This window comes from Necator americanus, chromosome IV (genome assembly GCF_031761385.1).
Source record: "Necator americanus strain Aroian chromosome IV, whole genome shotgun sequence".
Lineage (NCBI taxonomy): Eukaryota > Metazoa > Nematoda > Chromadorea > Rhabditida > Ancylostomatidae > Necator > Necator americanus.
The window spans coordinates 35,937,599-35,954,083 of NC_087374.1; the positions used below are offsets into that span (position 1 = coordinate 35,937,599).

Genomic DNA, 16,485 nt, shown 5'->3' on the forward strand with positions numbered 1-16,485 from the left:
CCAGGCTAGAAAGCAATACTAGTATTTTAGTTCTTTAAAGGCGGCATACTCCGAATCTAACATGGTGAGGGAATCCGTGGGAAAAGCTAGGGATGGGGTTGTAGAATGCAGGATAAGGGATATCTCCGCTCATCTCTCCCCGATCGTCGTAAGAAACAGCGTGGGAATCACTCGCAGCCTATCCATTGATTTTACTTGAACAGGGTTGTGAAAAGGCATCACCGATCTTCAATCGATCGCACTTGGATGCGGTGGATGATGCGGTGATGATGTGATGCGGTGTACAAGGGTGGCGCGTTGCAACTGAAACAAAAAACATCGTCTTCCACGCCGCATCTACGATCAGGGAGAGATGAGCGGAAGCACCCATGATCCCGAAATCTACGACTCTAGATTTATCAAACGGATTCCTTCACCACGTCAGATTCGTGGTATGCTGCCTTCAACGCTCTGAAGCCTCTCCCGTTAATTATAAGATTAACCATAAAGCTTAGTTAACATTCTATGAGTTCCTCTCCACCAGCCAAAGTAAGGAGTACTCATACTGAAACGCAGAAACTCATAAACGTATGTTATAGCGGGTATTGCAAGAAAACATGGTCAAGCAGTCACTTTGCACAAATTTAAGTGTACCACTTTTGTTCAGCTTTAGCAGACCAAGGAGCTGAAATTTTTGATTGCACAACTGATGGAGCAGTGTCAAGTCTACCTAAATGATCTGAATTTTCACTGCTGAGTTCCACAAGACAAATTTATAATAATAAAAGAAGTCGTTGCACGAATAGTTGCAGCAGCAGGAAGCGTGAGCGGTACTCTTCATCATTAACTGGAAATCTATTCCACCATCCTTACCATCCCGAAACGAAGGGAAGATTTCGAACATTTACGCCAAAATTCTAGATGCCTGGCTGAGAAAAATCAGGGAACTGTAATACTGAGAAAACTAAAATAATAAGCCTGTGCATTTCTCACGCCTCCATTTTGGATTTCAGTGAGTGATTTTAATAAGATCGCTGATTCTGTACAAGGTAGAGACAGGAGAACGTAGTTATGTTGCTCTGGATAGTCGCAATGAGTATTAAAGGCATCACACCACGAATCTGGCGTGGTATTTATTTTCGTTGGGGTATACCAAAGCACGCCAACACGGTATACAAAAGTATCTCATAAGAGGCTTGAAATAGGATAACATGGAAGTGAAAGTTGTTGGCGGACAACACAACGCAACTTGAACTTGAAAAATGTTTCACGCCCAACGGATCGTGTACAAATCAATGCTAGAGCTACGCATATCTTGGACGAGAAATGAACAAGATAAGAAATCTGACCTCTCAGCTGCTTAGGGGTATCCCGTTCAACACGAACAAACAAAATGTGTTTGTGAAACAAGGTGTGTCTCTAGTTGTTCGAAGCACTCACCTGAGGCATCTTGTTTTCTTCTAAATATTCCTTCTCTCTGTTAATCAACACGGGTATATAGCTAGCATTTTGAAGGAAATTAAGCTGACCTCCAGCCACCTGCAGCAACTCATTTCATGCTTTGAATGACTACTGTATTGCAAAAAAAAAACCTGCAATAGTCCTTTCCTTGACGAAAGGGGTCCAAGCACTTCATTCAAATCATCTATACATTCTGCCCCGTCATCTTGCACGAACTCCTTATCCACCGTCTTCCGAAGATCAATAAACTCAAAATCAGCCGATGTAACACTGGAAAAAAAAAATGGCGGCGAATGTATGAAGTCACTTGCGCACCCATGCATATCAGAATATCAGCTACAAATACAAAACCTGCCTAAACCGGACTATCATGAAAGGTGACGAACCTGAAGGCCGCCGTTCAGTGAATTTAACGTTATGAACAGATCTAGAAAGTGGAAGAACATCACCTTTTGGGACTTCGAAAATACCTTTTTCAATGAGAATGCCTTCCCAACAATTCACCTAATTACAGGCCCATATTTACAGCTTACCATATAGCTGTTCCCTTATCGCATGCTGAAAAACGAACATTCTGTAGTTTTGGGGGTATTGCTACATTAACAACGTCATTTACAACGTGTAGAAAGCGCTTAGAAAAAAAGTGATATCTCTAAAAGGCATAAAGGTGCCTATGGGTGACGACTTTTAGAAGGAAAACTTCCCTGCTCTCACATAAGAATTTCGGGGGAAAATAGAGTAAAAAAGCAGAATTCACAACAAATTTCTTAGGAGCGAGCTGCTATTCCTGCCGCAGCATTTGCAGGCTTAGTACCGATGATGTGACATAAAGATGGACTAAAGAAGCAAGAAAGAACTGTAGAATTTTCATGTTTTTGAGAGAAAAAAAACACCAGTTGACCCGTTCTAAAAGTCGCACATCCGGAGATCGTCACTCCGAGCTAGTACGGGCTCACGCGGATGTAGTGATGGGGAGCTAGAGTCGGCTGATCACCAGCTTTTGGTCTTCTCTACATTTACCTTGGAATCAGTCAAGTCTGTTTCTCCATTTATCACAGACGCCACACGAAACCGCGGGTCCTCAACGACGTCTTCAGATCCGCACCATTTCACATCAAGCCGATTGTAAACCTCAGAAGCAACTTTGGTGAGCATACGACTCACCCGTTGATTCTCGTCCTTTTCAGACCTTCGCAGAATTTTTCATTTGAAGTTTAAAAACTCACTCCTCCTCATACGGTAGTGGAAGCCACTGTCGAACGTAGCTCCATAAGGGTCGTTCATTACTCAAAAGGTCATAAAGACGGTCGCAAAAATCAGTCTCGTTCAAAGCTTGACCTGCAAATGGATTTTAACCCATTCCAATTGATCGTAATATCTTGCTAAAGATTTGGATGATACAATAAGCTCAAAGAAAGGCAAACACGTAAACTTCCCAAAATTAGACAAAACAACAACCACAGAAGTACCGGCTGCAGATCATACTTGGAAGTTCAGTAGCGCCTTATAGAACTGCGCCCTAGGTTATCTTGCTCTAATTCATGAAAGAGCAGGGGATTTACATAAATTTGAGATGAATGTTTCATTACTGCTTGAAGTAAAATGTCGGGACACCTGGTCTTCAAGACAGTATGCTTTTTTTTTTGAAAAAAAATCAAAATGAAGCCGTACGTTTTGTTCAATCACACATATATTCTGACAAAAAAACGCTGTGGTCAAAAAGCTGACCGGAAAAATGAATTGGGGAACTCAATATTATGTGAAATGTCCATAATAGCTCGACAACTGCGCGATATATATTCTATCAATATGTCTATTCTGCAAACTTCAGACCTAGCAACACGCTAAGTCCCTAGGCGTGGACTTCGAGTACGGGTAGCAATTAGGTAATCATGTCGTACAGGATAGATCATATCGTAAGAAACTGGCAGAGAAACTAGCAGTTGCACAATGAAAGCCAGTTAGCGACATGTTGCATCCAGATTTATATCAGAGAAGCACGATGCTAAACAAGAGATCATATCCAAGATGAGCAATTATTGAAAAAGAATATTTAACAGAGTCGCCCAACGGTTTTTCCTTTCGCGTGGGACCCGAAGGAATTTTCTTTTTTTTTCTTTCAAGGACTTTGTGAAGAAGTATGACTATCGGTTCTGCGGTCTTTTGTAGCGCGCTTAATATCATGGGGAACCTGATCGCTCACAGCTTTGGCCCGACGGCTGTTAAAGCGCATCACGTGTCCGGCCCACCTTATTTTACTTTCCTTGGCAATCTTCGATTGCGGACGTAGGACAGAATTTCGAATCCCGTCTCTCACTTGCGTGAAGTGCGATACTCTTTGCGTAAGTCTTTCGGATGAGCGTTCAATGACACTCAACGCATTTTTTCCTGCTTGCAAAGTGCGGGGGGGGGGGGGAGGTCAAAGCAGGAAACGCCGTTGTGTTGAAGAGATGAGAAGAGAAAGATGATGTTCATAGTCTTCTTCATTACATCCTCGATGCTCTTAGACGCTCCCTAAACTTGGTTCGTGGCGGCTGCTGGGACTTATAGTGTCGTAATAATAATGTTGACGGCTCTTATGTTCAACAGAATAGCAAACCAACAGCGACAGATTCTTGCGGATTCTTAAGCTTCACTTCTTTTATACAATACGCGAACACCACCAAGCCCAACTTCTTTATGGCTTATATAGAAGCACCTCAAACTTGGGCAAATGAAATGTCACTTGTGACACCGGAGTGTACAATACTTTGAAGCGAGATCTATATAAGTAGGACTAAAGGACATAGTACGAGAGGAAATATTAAGATACTAAGTGTTCAAGGAGCCTAATCGGTAATAACCAATTCCGCAAACATTTCCAGAATGTTATATAAAAATGTTTCCCTTGTTGAAGAACAAACTTGTTTCAGGAGATCAGGCCAAGTGTTACTCTGATTATCTTCCTACATAGGACAACAGACCTATTCATTTCCAAAAATTGGATTAAGTTAAGCAATATTTTTCATGTGCCCAAATAGTTTTTTAAGTCCTTTTTCATTCCAAAAGTATAGAAATGCGAGACACACCAAGGAATTCTCGAATTTGGTAAGAAGAGATATGATGAACATCACACAGCTTAGTTTGGGCTCCATAGTCTTTTTTCAATGCCTAATCTGAGCTAAAGTGTTGGTGCGATGACCTCAACATACTCTTTGTTGAAAACATTTAAAACTAATTTGTTATTATCATTTACATTAACCTTTGAAGTAGCGGTTACCTTCGAGCAAACTGATTATTTTCGAAGCTGAGTGTTCAGGGTAGCAGATAATAAGCAAATAAGCGCTCACCCATAGTACCGATAGTCTTCAACAAACTTCGAGTATTTGAGCTTCGAGAACGGGTGCCATGGCAGTATGCCTAAGAAATGAACACAGTAATAAATATGGCAGCACATTCTCTAAGTTTGGCTCTGGTCTGCTACTTTTGAGAAAATAGAGTCCACAAATTCAGCACGTAGGATAATGAAGATTACAACATTTTGATACCAAGTCTTGATAAAGTACTCCAAAAAAGCAACGAAATACCTATTTTTCATACCACAAAAGGTTTTTTTTTTTGTTTTTTTTTTAAATGTTTCTAACGTCAATGCTTCTATTGAATATTCTCTTAACCTAAAAAATTATTGGGTGTTAGTTTGAAACTGCAAAATGACGTTGTTTCGCATAATGGGGACACTGAGCGCCGATTTCTACAAGAACGAGAGCAGAAATAGTGGCACTCCTACCACTGTCGTCGAAAACGCGTTAAGAAGAAAAAATGCGGAGAAGAATCTTGCTAAAGATAACCATGATCAACTTGAGAGGAGTAAGTCAAATTTTCAGAAGTAAATTCTAGAAGTCTAGAACTTTGGGGCCTACGATTTGAAGAGAAACCTCAATTGTTAAAAGCCAACTTTTCTGCTGTGGGAGCCAAATTTTCTGATGAGTGATTGACACGCAAATCTCATCCCCTATAATGATTCCACGAAGAACGGTCCTGTCTGTGCGGGTGCAAAAGCAAAGACTGACACACACACACTCTTGTCAACATCTGCTAGACACTCAGTTCGTGGGGGACCCAAACTGCTCTGTAACCCAGAGCTTGAAGATGTCTGACGATTGTTGTGCGGCTGCATCCAAGTGTATTCGATAGTTCAGGTGTAGTGGCATTAGGCTTGTCTCACGCAAACCTTCATGATTCCAGTCAGACGGGGGACCAGAGCGAGGTCAGATTTTAAGCGAAATCTCTCCTGACTCGAACCGTTGGAACAAACGGACGACACCCCACCAGTATACTACATTTCTCTTGAACGCAGCGCTTAATGCAAGCGATGCCGTCGCATGCGTTGCGTTTGCCTTTGAGGAGTTCGTAGTACGCGATAGTTCGAATTTGAGTTTTGTTCATTGAAGTCATGGTTGAATGCCAGTGATATGCGCGCCCTTATATACCCTTCTAGTGTAAGCTCCTAGAACATTGTACCATATTCAATTGCCAAAAAAAATGGATTCAAGACCTCTAAAATTCTGGATCAAAAAATAATTTTTTGGAATACTTTCGGACCGCTCTAATATTAATTAATGTTATTAGTTTAAAGGAGCTCATCAACACATAAGAAGATGGTTTAGGACTTAATGAACATATATCGCCACAGCAGGAAACGTACTAAACTCGTGAAGGAGAAACTTCGAAACCTCAATTGCTAGAAGCATTTGCACCGCTCCATAATATGCTCTCCGTAGTGGACTTGTAAGTATTTCCGGTGGCAATATTGAGTCGTCCGCTAATAACGACAACAACACGAACACATCTGCATGCTTTGGAAGTAAAGCTGCCTTCAGGCAGTCGAATTGCTGCAAATTAACAAAATGAGCAGGTTGAGACAAAATGAAAACCAAACTCACTGATTCCAAATTGTCATCACCAAGCACGATCTTCTCTACGGAACGCCATACATCTTGATGCATGAAAGTTCGCTGTCTTATGTCATCTGCAATTTTCCTCGCAAGACATTGCATCCGACTTGATCTATGATGAAGGTTTTGCATTCGTTCCAATCCCATCCGCTCCTGAAAACTCTGGATAATAAATGAAGATTTCCAATGCATTTCCAAACAAAACAATAGGAAATTGAGTGACCTTTTCTGTTCGCGTACGTCTCTTCATCCTTGTTTTTCCCCCCGGATCAAGGTCATCAAAGCTCTATAGAAAAACATAAACGAAACAACTACGTTTCACGACCAGTAACACGAACCTTTGATCCTGGCATATCTTCAGAATCATCACGTCCTGCTCCGTCAGAAGCTGACGATGGTCTCGCCTGATCATTGTACAAAGTGGAACAGTTGTTCTCACAATTCCATGTCGATCTCCAACAATTTGTAGACGCCGCAACACTCGCTAAGTCGACATTTGCAACGGGAACTTTAGGAACACTTTTGATCTGAAGTAATCATCAGCACAATGCGTTCTCTGGATGACAACCTCATTTTATAACGAAAATGAGTCTTTCAATTGTTATGAGAACTGTAGTGCCAAAATCCAACTTTCCAATTTCTATTAACTACTCCTAATTCAGAAACACCACGATTGTGTAGTGGTAACAGCATTAACAAAAATCCCTCTATACAATTTATACTAAAAAAATTTGAATACACAAGCCAAACAAGCAACAAATAGAATAAGAAGGAACTGTTTTCGAGGCCAATGTTTTTAAAGGCCTCATTGAATGTGGATTGCATCTTCCTTTTCTATGTTTCCTGAATTTCCTATGAGTACTTGTTAGACCTTCTAGCTTGGCCTTAACCTCTTGTTAACAATCTTTCATTCGAATTATTGCACAAGGACGAATACAAACAAACAGGATGATGACCAATCCCAAACAAGAAATGAATTATATAATAATATATAATTTCAACTATAACTTAAATTACTTTTAAATTATCGTACACACTTCATTTGTCTGTCAGGACCAAGTTCGGTTTTTGCAATGCAGTGATCCTCACGGCAGAAAAAAAAAAACTGTTAAGAACCGCTCATCCCAAAAGAAAATCGCAAACAGTGAGATGGAGCAGGTTCTAGTAACAATTTTTTCTCGAGATCAGGCAACAATGAGGCAAAATGAGAAGGAAATCTATAAACGCTTTCGATATTAGTTGCTAAGGGAAATGAATCTGGTTCATTTCCCTTAGCAACTAATATCGAAAGCGTTTATAGTTATCGGGCGGCGGAAAACCAGCTTGGTTGCTACCCTCTCTTAGTGGCTACAAGTCTGCGCGTGCTTGTACCAAACAAGTCAGACATTTGAGTATATGCTCTAGGCACGCACGAACTATATAGATTGCAAAGTTATATGACAGAAGCTACCCAAAAAATGCACAAAGGTGCAGTTGTTCAGAGGAATCATGGAATTTCTGGAGCAATCCCTTTCGTCAAACTGTCTGCCAATATCGAGTTCGGTGATAAATAATTCAGGCCAGACGTCAAGTCTTGCGGAATATGGAAGAGTGACGAATGTGAATGGACTCTGTGCGAGCTCTCGATGTGGATTGAGGTCGGGCAGAGCCACATACCTGGGTAGAGACCAACCACGTCGGACGATGATATCAGCTCGCTGATTAAGTGAAGTATAGTAGAGTCACGGCGACATGAGGCAGTGTGCAGCTGTGTAAGCGGTTGCACTCGAAGCGGTGCGGTGGATCGTATGAGGATCGCTGCTACTACCTCGATTCCAACCGCTCTCGAACGTAACCGCAAGTGCACAGTGTTCATGCCGTTTTGATCCGATTAGAAATCAAAATTGGTCGTAGAGTGGCGATATACAGTTTTATCCCATACATTTGCTCACCTTATATTGATGAAAGGTGTACGTCTATTAAAATGACAAAATAAAGGAGGAACATCTTAAATGTATTTGTGATTATGTTTGCAAGCATTTTACGAAACTCGTTTTTTTTAATGAGTAACGAACCTCGATTTTCGCAAACAACGCCCTGCTAGCTGCTGATGGAGCTCGCAGAAGAATGGGACTTCTGGTTAGCATATCGTCACGTGGCGTTGCAGGAAGCCCATACTGAAAACCAGGTCTACAACCACCTCCACAACCTTTTCCTGGATGGCCTCGACGCGCGTTCGGGCGGTGCAGAGGAGACATGAACAGGGGATACGCTTCGCAACAAATACATCGTGAACATCTGGGGAAAACGACTAGTGGCAGTTGCACGTCAAACATTGCGACAGAATAGAACAATAAAGTTTTAAAAAAATAAAGAGGAAAACAGCTATGAGCTAACGTCAGAAATAGGGCTTTGAGAAGTTGATACGCTGAGTTGGTAAAAAGTGGCAGAAGAGCAACTGGAAGGAGTGCTGAATGTTGGAGTCCTTGGCACGACATAATTCTATAAAACCTCACGATGTCTTCTTTTATTGTACACAACAATACTTTCAACTAATGGATGTAAATAATATCTATCTAGAAATCTCACATTATCCACTCGCGGTGCCGAATCTCCGGAAGCCTCACTAGAATGATGAAGACGAAAGCCATCAGAAACGCGATTGTTATCCTCCCAACATTTTATAGGTGACTAAAGAAATGAAATGATATATAGGAAATTCTCCTGAACAGTTAGTCATCTGAGAATACGCCAGATGACCATACACATATGGGTAGAGACAATCTGCGATCAGGAGATCTAAACAATGGAAAGGAGGGACAGAACAGTTCATTCCTTTCAGAAATGCAAAAACACGAATAATTTATAGGACACAAAACGAAGGAAAGGCAATCTTGTTTCGGAAAAGTCTAGTTCTCTCCGGTGGTTTTTGACCTTTAATTTTCGATCTCCGTTGAAAAATGGATAAAATCACATAGCTTTTCAGGGGTTTCTTCGCATGCTTCACAAAATTTGCTGTCCATTTAGCGATGCATTTGCGCAAGCACTTCACATACGGAATTAAATAGCTGCAGCTCAGAAGAGGTACCTTTTACATTACTTTATTATTATCATTGCTTGTCTTTATTCATATATTAGTTAACAATTATTTGTATCATTTATATTCAGCAGTCAAGCCATATTGGTGCTGATCACGCATACACAATTCGTTTGACACTAAAATAGTTCCTTGGTGACGTTATTTAGCTTGAAGAGTATGTTGGTGCGATTGGGTACCAAACGAACGGCCTCTTAAACACTATAATTGCTATAAAATTACTCACGAATGGGGGTGATAAACTTATGAATTTGCAAACGCAACTTCTAAATTTGCAAACCATCATGCTATATAATAACGGGCTTATTCTGTAACGTGTATGTGTCCCGAAATTCCAAGAAATTCTAAAAAGAGAGGGAGACGGTACCATAGCGTCGGATTCGTGCTTCGGTGCAAAAAAGCTATAGAGTGGGTTCTCACTGCGTCGGATTGGTGCGCGGAAGCCCCAATGCGGTAGAATTGATTTCTATGACTCCGCGTATCTATATCCCAACATGTTTCCTAATGCTGCTAACATCCTTCAAGAAGTGGACACAGACATGCAAACGGCTGTTTAAAGGCATCCCACGAATCTGGGGTGGTACGAGTTTCAGACGGGTAATGCCTATACGGGGTCGTAGATTGTGAGGAAGAGGGTGATTCCGTTCATCTTTCCCTGTATCAGTGTAAACAGACGACCCCGGAACAGTTTCTTGCGACCGCTTCTGTTGCAGTGCGCAACCTTTGCACCCGGCCCCCGCCTGCGATTCGTCTGAATGGGTTTTCGACGAATCGCAGGCGATCGCAAGCGATGTTTTTATCATCCAAACTACTGCTAAGTAAATGAATCAATTTCATCTTACCGAGTCAAATATTTGAGCGATATCCATAAACGTATTGCCACCAGACACAAAGGAACAATCCGAGGGACTTCTTTCTTGCGGACTGACATCTGTGAGCTGGAGGAGGGTAGTTGCCGATTTCTTTAGATTTTCTTTCAGCCTAATTACTTGCTTCGTGCGAGAATTGAGCTGTATGAGCACATTTCCAGTCATTTCGTTTGCTTTAAACTCATAATCAATGGTGCAAGCAGATCCACAGACATTAGGATCATTTTCGTTTGCAGCTCTACCTGACAACAGGCGGCGACTGCTGCTTTTTTTCTCTTTCTCAGTCGATTTGTAGAAATCACTATCATTCGTGCGTTGTTCGTGCCTTCTCGATCCTTGCACGGACTCAATTGAGATTTCTGGTAGTCTTTTTAATCGTTTACTTTGATGAAAATCGCCAAGTTCGCATTCAAAATCTCTAGATCTTCGTCGAACGCGGGATCGCCTGGTCCCTCTATAACTTCGGTCGAAAACGCTTTCGGAGTTCCTTCTAGACTTTTGATGTGTGGCACCTGAATGAGTAAGTCCTCTGTTTTCTCGGCAATTGCTAGTTTCCGTAGAGTTTGAGATATTCTTCGAAGACGATGGCTTTGATTTGGAAGCTTCCCGAGTTTGAAAGTCATACAAACTGATATATCCGCTGGTTCTCAGTCCATCAGCATCGGTTGATGTTTGTACCGACCTTTTTCCACTTGTAGTTTCTTCCTGAAGAAAAAACATATACATCGACAACGTACTGAAGCAAAAAAAATACGGTGCCAGCACTATAGGCACTTCGTTGGACGGTCAAAGCTGGCAGATTTGAATCATAGTATATCCAAAAAGAAAAGAGACTTAGGACGCAAATTTGTTGCAACATGTGAACCTTCATGAAAATAGAAAACAGTTCCACGAGAGTATTTCGTAACTAATACAAGCCATTTTGAACACCAAATCAAATCTGAAGTTATTGGCGCATACCGGTCTCCTCTTTTATGGTACTAAAACCCTTATACAGAAAACATGTTTCGTCCCACTACTCGAGCACTACAGCTCAGCAGAACTGCATTATTAAGAAAAATACACTTGATTTGCACACCTCTTCAGGCTCGACGGAACGATTATCGACGGAAAACTCTGATTTCGGAAGCTGTAGGCTCTCCTGACGTAGCAGACTGGGAGACGGATAAAACTCTCGGCTAGGTTCATAAACAGTGAACTCGTGATCTACAGCTTCACACGTGCCGGGTGGAAGAGGTGCACTGTTATGAGAAAGTGAATCCGGGGGAGGATAAAGAGAGAGATCGCAGGAAAGGTCTTGAATAGCGATTTCGCGGCACCACGGTTTCATAAGTGAATCCAGTTCATAAGACTGCTCTCTGATGACTGTTTGTGCTTCAAGTTTCACGTGTGCTGGCAAAGGGTTTCTAGACGTGGTGAAAGGGATCGCCTTGATCATTCCAAAAGAAGCAGCTTTCTGTAACGTTCCCACAGTTTTCGTCGAGGAACAGAAATGCCCAGAAGCTGATTCCTGGAATGAAACATACAAGTGGAATGGAAGAGGAAGTGATGCATTCAGAGCAAATGAGGCATAAGTTGGTGAATAAACTCACGTAACAATATGAGAAGGGTCTAGCATACACCAGAGTTCCGCGAACTTCCTCATCTCGTTGAAAAGCAACGTTAACCTGCCAATAGATCTAAGTATCAAGTATAAACAACTATAGCTAGGTGCTCAAAGGTGAATACTGGATAGATTATCACATGAATTTCCCAGCAATGCAATACCAGCGCGAGCTGCCGTATTCACTCTCTCGTATCGGCAACAGTTTCTTCTTAAGGCAGCATCACACGAATCTGAAGTGGTGAGGGAATCCGCGGAGAAGCTAGAGATAAGGTTGTAAAGTGCGAGGTCCGAGGTGGTTCTGCTCATCTCTCGCTAATCGTCGTGAAAGACGGTGCGGGAATCGCTTTAGTTCCTAACACGTATGCTAGAACGCTTCTCTGTACACGTTCCAGTTTCCACAACACCCTATTCATTGGTTTCACTTGGACAGAGTGATGAGAACTCATCACTGATCTTTCAGCGAGAGCACTTGGATGCGGCGAGCGCACAAGGATGCCGCTTTGCAACTGAAATCGTCATAAACAACCGCGTCTTCCACGACGATTAAGGAGGGGGGGTGATGAGCGGCGGAACCACTCCAGATCCCGCAATCTACAACCACATCTATAGGTTTTCTGGCGGATTCCCTCACCACATTAGATTCGCGGTATGCTGTTTTAAGGAACAAGTACTGCGAGAAATCGACGTGCTGAGTGCTTCTGGACCAGTTAAATACAGGATCACAAAAGAAGTTCAAAGGTTATTAATTAGTTTGAGAGCTTTCCAGCTTTCTAACGTATCGTTTCTATTACTGTGTCTCTAATCTTCCCATTAGGGAGCTTAGCTTCAACTTCTTCAGTGTACAACAAGAGATGGTAAGGTTGTACATATTGGGAAAATAGGGTGCGTCTAAAGAGGATAGCCCTCACGATAATGACTCGGCAAACCAATTAGAGGTGGAGCATGTTCTGTGGAGATTCACAGTTACTTCACTGCTACTTAAATAGCTGACTCTGTCTACCTACCGCTGATCGTGCGCTGCATGGAGTCAGTGAACTTTTTTTGGAGAATCAAACACACCCACTAGGATTTTCCTATGAAAATTTTGAGGAGGAATATTGTGATGTAAGCTGATCTTAAATTTTTAGCCGTATCAGAAGCGAGAGAAACCCTCACCTGAAACATGAGGGAAAGAGCACTAAATTTCTTGAAATTACCCATATGAAAATTTCCGTTAAAAATGGAACATCCCGGCGTTCAAAAGTAACAAGAGTGAGGATTATCGAGATCATGTATGTTCCAAGCTTTTCGTGGGCTACATTGTTTCCACGTGAAGCTTTCGAATAATTTTGGTACTTGTGAAACTGGTGAAGGAATAGGAGTAGATGAAAGTGATAAAAACCTGGTCGTGTGGATGGTGAATATGTGCTTACGAGAGGGTCCTTATGTATATCCAACTTCGTAGGAAAAGTCAATTTGATAAAATTTCTATAGTTCCTTACTTCTACACAGAATTCGCTCCTGTCTCTTAATACCACCACACAAAATATCGTGTATTATAAAGTACACTTCTTTTTAAAAATTGATTCCGTAATTTCGACAACTCTCATCATTTTTCTTTCCATGTTTCACTGTACCTGTGTGGTTCTCTGCGTCTGTGGTCAAAACGACTGGAGCATGGCTTTGTCGAGGCATGTTTGCCCTGGCATATCCACTGGACACGTAATGCCTCAAAGGCATTCGCTGAAAATCCTACGGGACCCTCTTCACCGTTCTCCGGAGAAATATTTGATTCTCTAAAGGCAGCGTGGCAGGTGTAGTGCATTCGGTAAGAAGATACACTTTGTTTGCACGATCGGGGGTTCGAATCCGCAGGAGTGCTTGTGAGCCAACCCTTTCATCCCTTTGGAGTCGAGGAAGTGGTTTCAGATTTGTCTGGGAGAACAGAAACACTCGCACTTCGCAAACGTCAAACGATTCTGAATTGAAGTGAACGGTGGCACATCCCAAGCGTATTGATTAACGCGTACACTTTATCCTTTATAGCCAGCGTATCACGAGATTGACGTGGTACGGAAGCCTAGGGAAAAACGTGGAGATCGGGTTGTAGATTACGGAAAAGAACGTGGTTCAGCTCATTGCACCCAAACGCCGTCGTAATCGCTGTAAAAGACGGCGTGGAAACCAGTTCAGATGTTACGATTAAAGTTAGAACGCACCTCTTGTGCACGCTTCGGTCCGCTCAGCAGTCTATTCCTTGGGTTTGCTTGCATAGGGTGCTGTGTACACCTCATTGGTTTCCGACCGCTCGTTTCTACTACTGTGTCCTAGATACGGGTCATGCACAAGTGGATCGTGTTGGAACTAATTTGGGAGGGAAGAACGTCAGCTTCCGTTTTTTACGATGATAGAGGGAGGATGAGCGGAATTACGCTCGTTCTGGCAATCTACAATCCGTACACTACGCTTTTCCTAGGTCTTCCGTGCTCCGTCAATTTCGTGATATGCTGCCTTTCAAGCTACATTGCTCACTAATCGGTTACTTCGGCTTTGTTCTACCATAATCACTTTCCTCAAATTTTCTTAGTTTAGCGTTTTAAAAAAATTGAGTTAACTGCACTAGTTTCGCAATACATGCTTGCAGTTCTAGTAATCACAATCCAAGTAACTATCTTAAAAGCAGCATACCACGAATCTGACGTGGTGAGGAAATCCGCGGAGAAGCTAAAGATGAGGTTATAGATTGCGGAATCAGAACTGGTTCGGCTCATCCCTACTTAATCGTCCTAAAAAAACGGCGTAGAACCGCTTTAATTCCTACGAGTAACGTTAGAACGATCGTCTATGTATACGTTCTCGTCCCCTCAGCAACCCATCCATTGGTTTCACTTGAATAGGCAGTCCAGGAGAGCTTGCTGGCTTCTGACTGCTGCGCAGCATGATGCGGCGTTTATAAAGATTGGCGCGTTGCAACTGAAATCGTCATGAAAAGCGGAGTCTTTGAAGACTTTTTTTACAATGACTAGGGAGAAATGAGCGGAACCACCTCTGATTCCTCAATCTTCAACCCCATCTCTAGCTTCTCCAGCTGATTCCTTTTCCGTCAGTACGTCCAGTACGTCAGATTCGTAACACGGTGCTTTTAAGTGAGTAGCACGCGAGAGAATCACTGTAAATAATGTTTCATAAACTTTAGCAACGCTTAGATCCAAAACGAATAAATCGGTAAATTCTATTGTCGGTATATTTTTCGACAAAATTGTTATCATATTCATCACAGCCTATACCAAAACCCCAATTTGGAAAGGTTTACCGAGTCCAAGAGGAAACTGCACGGAAATGCATAAACCAATGGCAGCCAATGGTTGCCAAAGGAATTGTCCAATCAGCATAAGACACACCAAAGGGCAAGTTTTAATCGCATTTCATAAAATAGGAGTAGGTCTCTGCGAAAGTGTAGAAAAAACCGTTAACATCGGTGACTGCCAGAGGTCTACGAATGTGTAGCATTGAAAAACACCCTCAGAAGACAACTCTCTCCCATTTCCTGGAGAAGAAAGACTCGATTCGGACAACATTTTTGCCTTCCTCTTCTCGCTGCCTCCTCACCATACCTCAAAGAACAACTGATAACAACGCTCCTGTTCTACTACTGAAGTTTCAGGTACACGGACGTTCGAATTTCGTCTGGTTGGTTTAACTACAAACTATCTCGAAATTCGCTGGCGAGATACAACGATCATTGATTGATGGGGACAAGGCCAGCAGCAATCGAACCTTCAAGAGCGCTGATTAATCACCCAAATTTGGGGAACACATGAGGTTTGAGAGTACTAATGATGTCGCTTCAGGGGGACAAATTGTCGCTTGTATTATATTATAGCATGAAACGCTATCACAAGAAAATCTCCGATAACAAACCTCATAAAATATTGATGAGCTACACACTGAAATGTTCGACCTTCTCTCCGGGAATAACACTGCTGGGGAGACTGGGCTAATTCCTTCACATCCTTGGAGCAATGAAGCCGGTTTTTTACTGGCAATGCCGCACGGAATAATCATTGTGGGACCAATGGTCATAAAGTTCTTAAGAAACTTCTGAAAAAAAAGAGTAATAGGAATTCCGCAAGTTTTGCCTTCTCTCCATCACAATACAAAGACACTGATAGGTAGGCAGCAAGTAACTTCTAGTGGAGGATTACTCAGCTTCCCGCTGATAATACTACGTATGCCTATTGCATAGCGCTCAAGAAGTGCTGCACAACAGTGACGAGAAAAGGTTTGAAAAAGTGTCCGTTAATCCCCTTCTCAATCACACACATTCCACGGATCCCTATTCCGGAGAAAAAATTGAGGTGCTTTGTATTTTGGTGTTAGCTGATTCGGGGCGAGTGAAAGCTGGTATTCCAAGTAGTAAGGAGCTTTGCGTACTATTATACGTCCCAGAATATTCCGTTTTTAGCTCATCAAATACTTACAAAAAATTCAAAGAATTTCAGCATTTTTTTTCCGATTTGGTAAAAAGTCCATGTAATCAAATCAATGGTTATTTCTTTACTAGACATTGACTTACTTGTT

At 42.0% G+C, this 16,485-nt stretch overlaps 1 protein-coding gene across 3 annotated transcripts in view; it reads right to left on the reverse strand.

The window, feature by feature from the left end:
• RB195_003774 (uncharacterized protein) overlaps positions 1–16,485 on the reverse strand; it is a gene marked incomplete at both ends in the record, with an annotated part of 39,869 nt that overhangs the window by 290 nt on the left and 23,094 nt on the right. For all 3 annotated transcript variants that reach the window (XM_064201565.1, XM_064201566.1, XM_064201567.1), the window contains 15 exons: positions 1,420–1,518; positions 1,572–1,710; positions 2,667–2,778; positions 4,770–4,839; positions 6,153–6,311; positions 6,363–6,527; positions 6,598–6,660; positions 6,713–6,901; positions 8,429–8,530; positions 8,751–8,855; positions 8,943–9,044; positions 10,293–11,024; positions 11,398–11,829; positions 11,912–11,986; positions 15,826–16,005. In XM_064201565.1, coding sequence (XP_064057446.1) covers positions 1,420–1,518; positions 1,572–1,710; positions 2,667–2,778; positions 4,770–4,839; positions 6,153–6,311; positions 6,363–6,527; positions 6,598–6,660; positions 6,713–6,901; positions 8,429–8,530; positions 8,751–8,855; positions 8,943–9,044; positions 10,293–11,024; positions 11,398–11,829; positions 11,912–11,986; positions 15,826–16,005 — 2,724 coding nt within the window. The remainder of the gene's footprint in view (positions 1–1,419; positions 1,519–1,571; positions 1,711–2,666; positions 2,779–4,769; positions 4,840–6,152; positions 6,312–6,362; positions 6,528–6,597; positions 6,661–6,712; positions 6,902–8,428; positions 8,531–8,750; positions 8,856–8,942; positions 9,045–10,292; positions 11,025–11,397; positions 11,830–11,911; positions 11,987–15,825; positions 16,006–16,485) is intronic.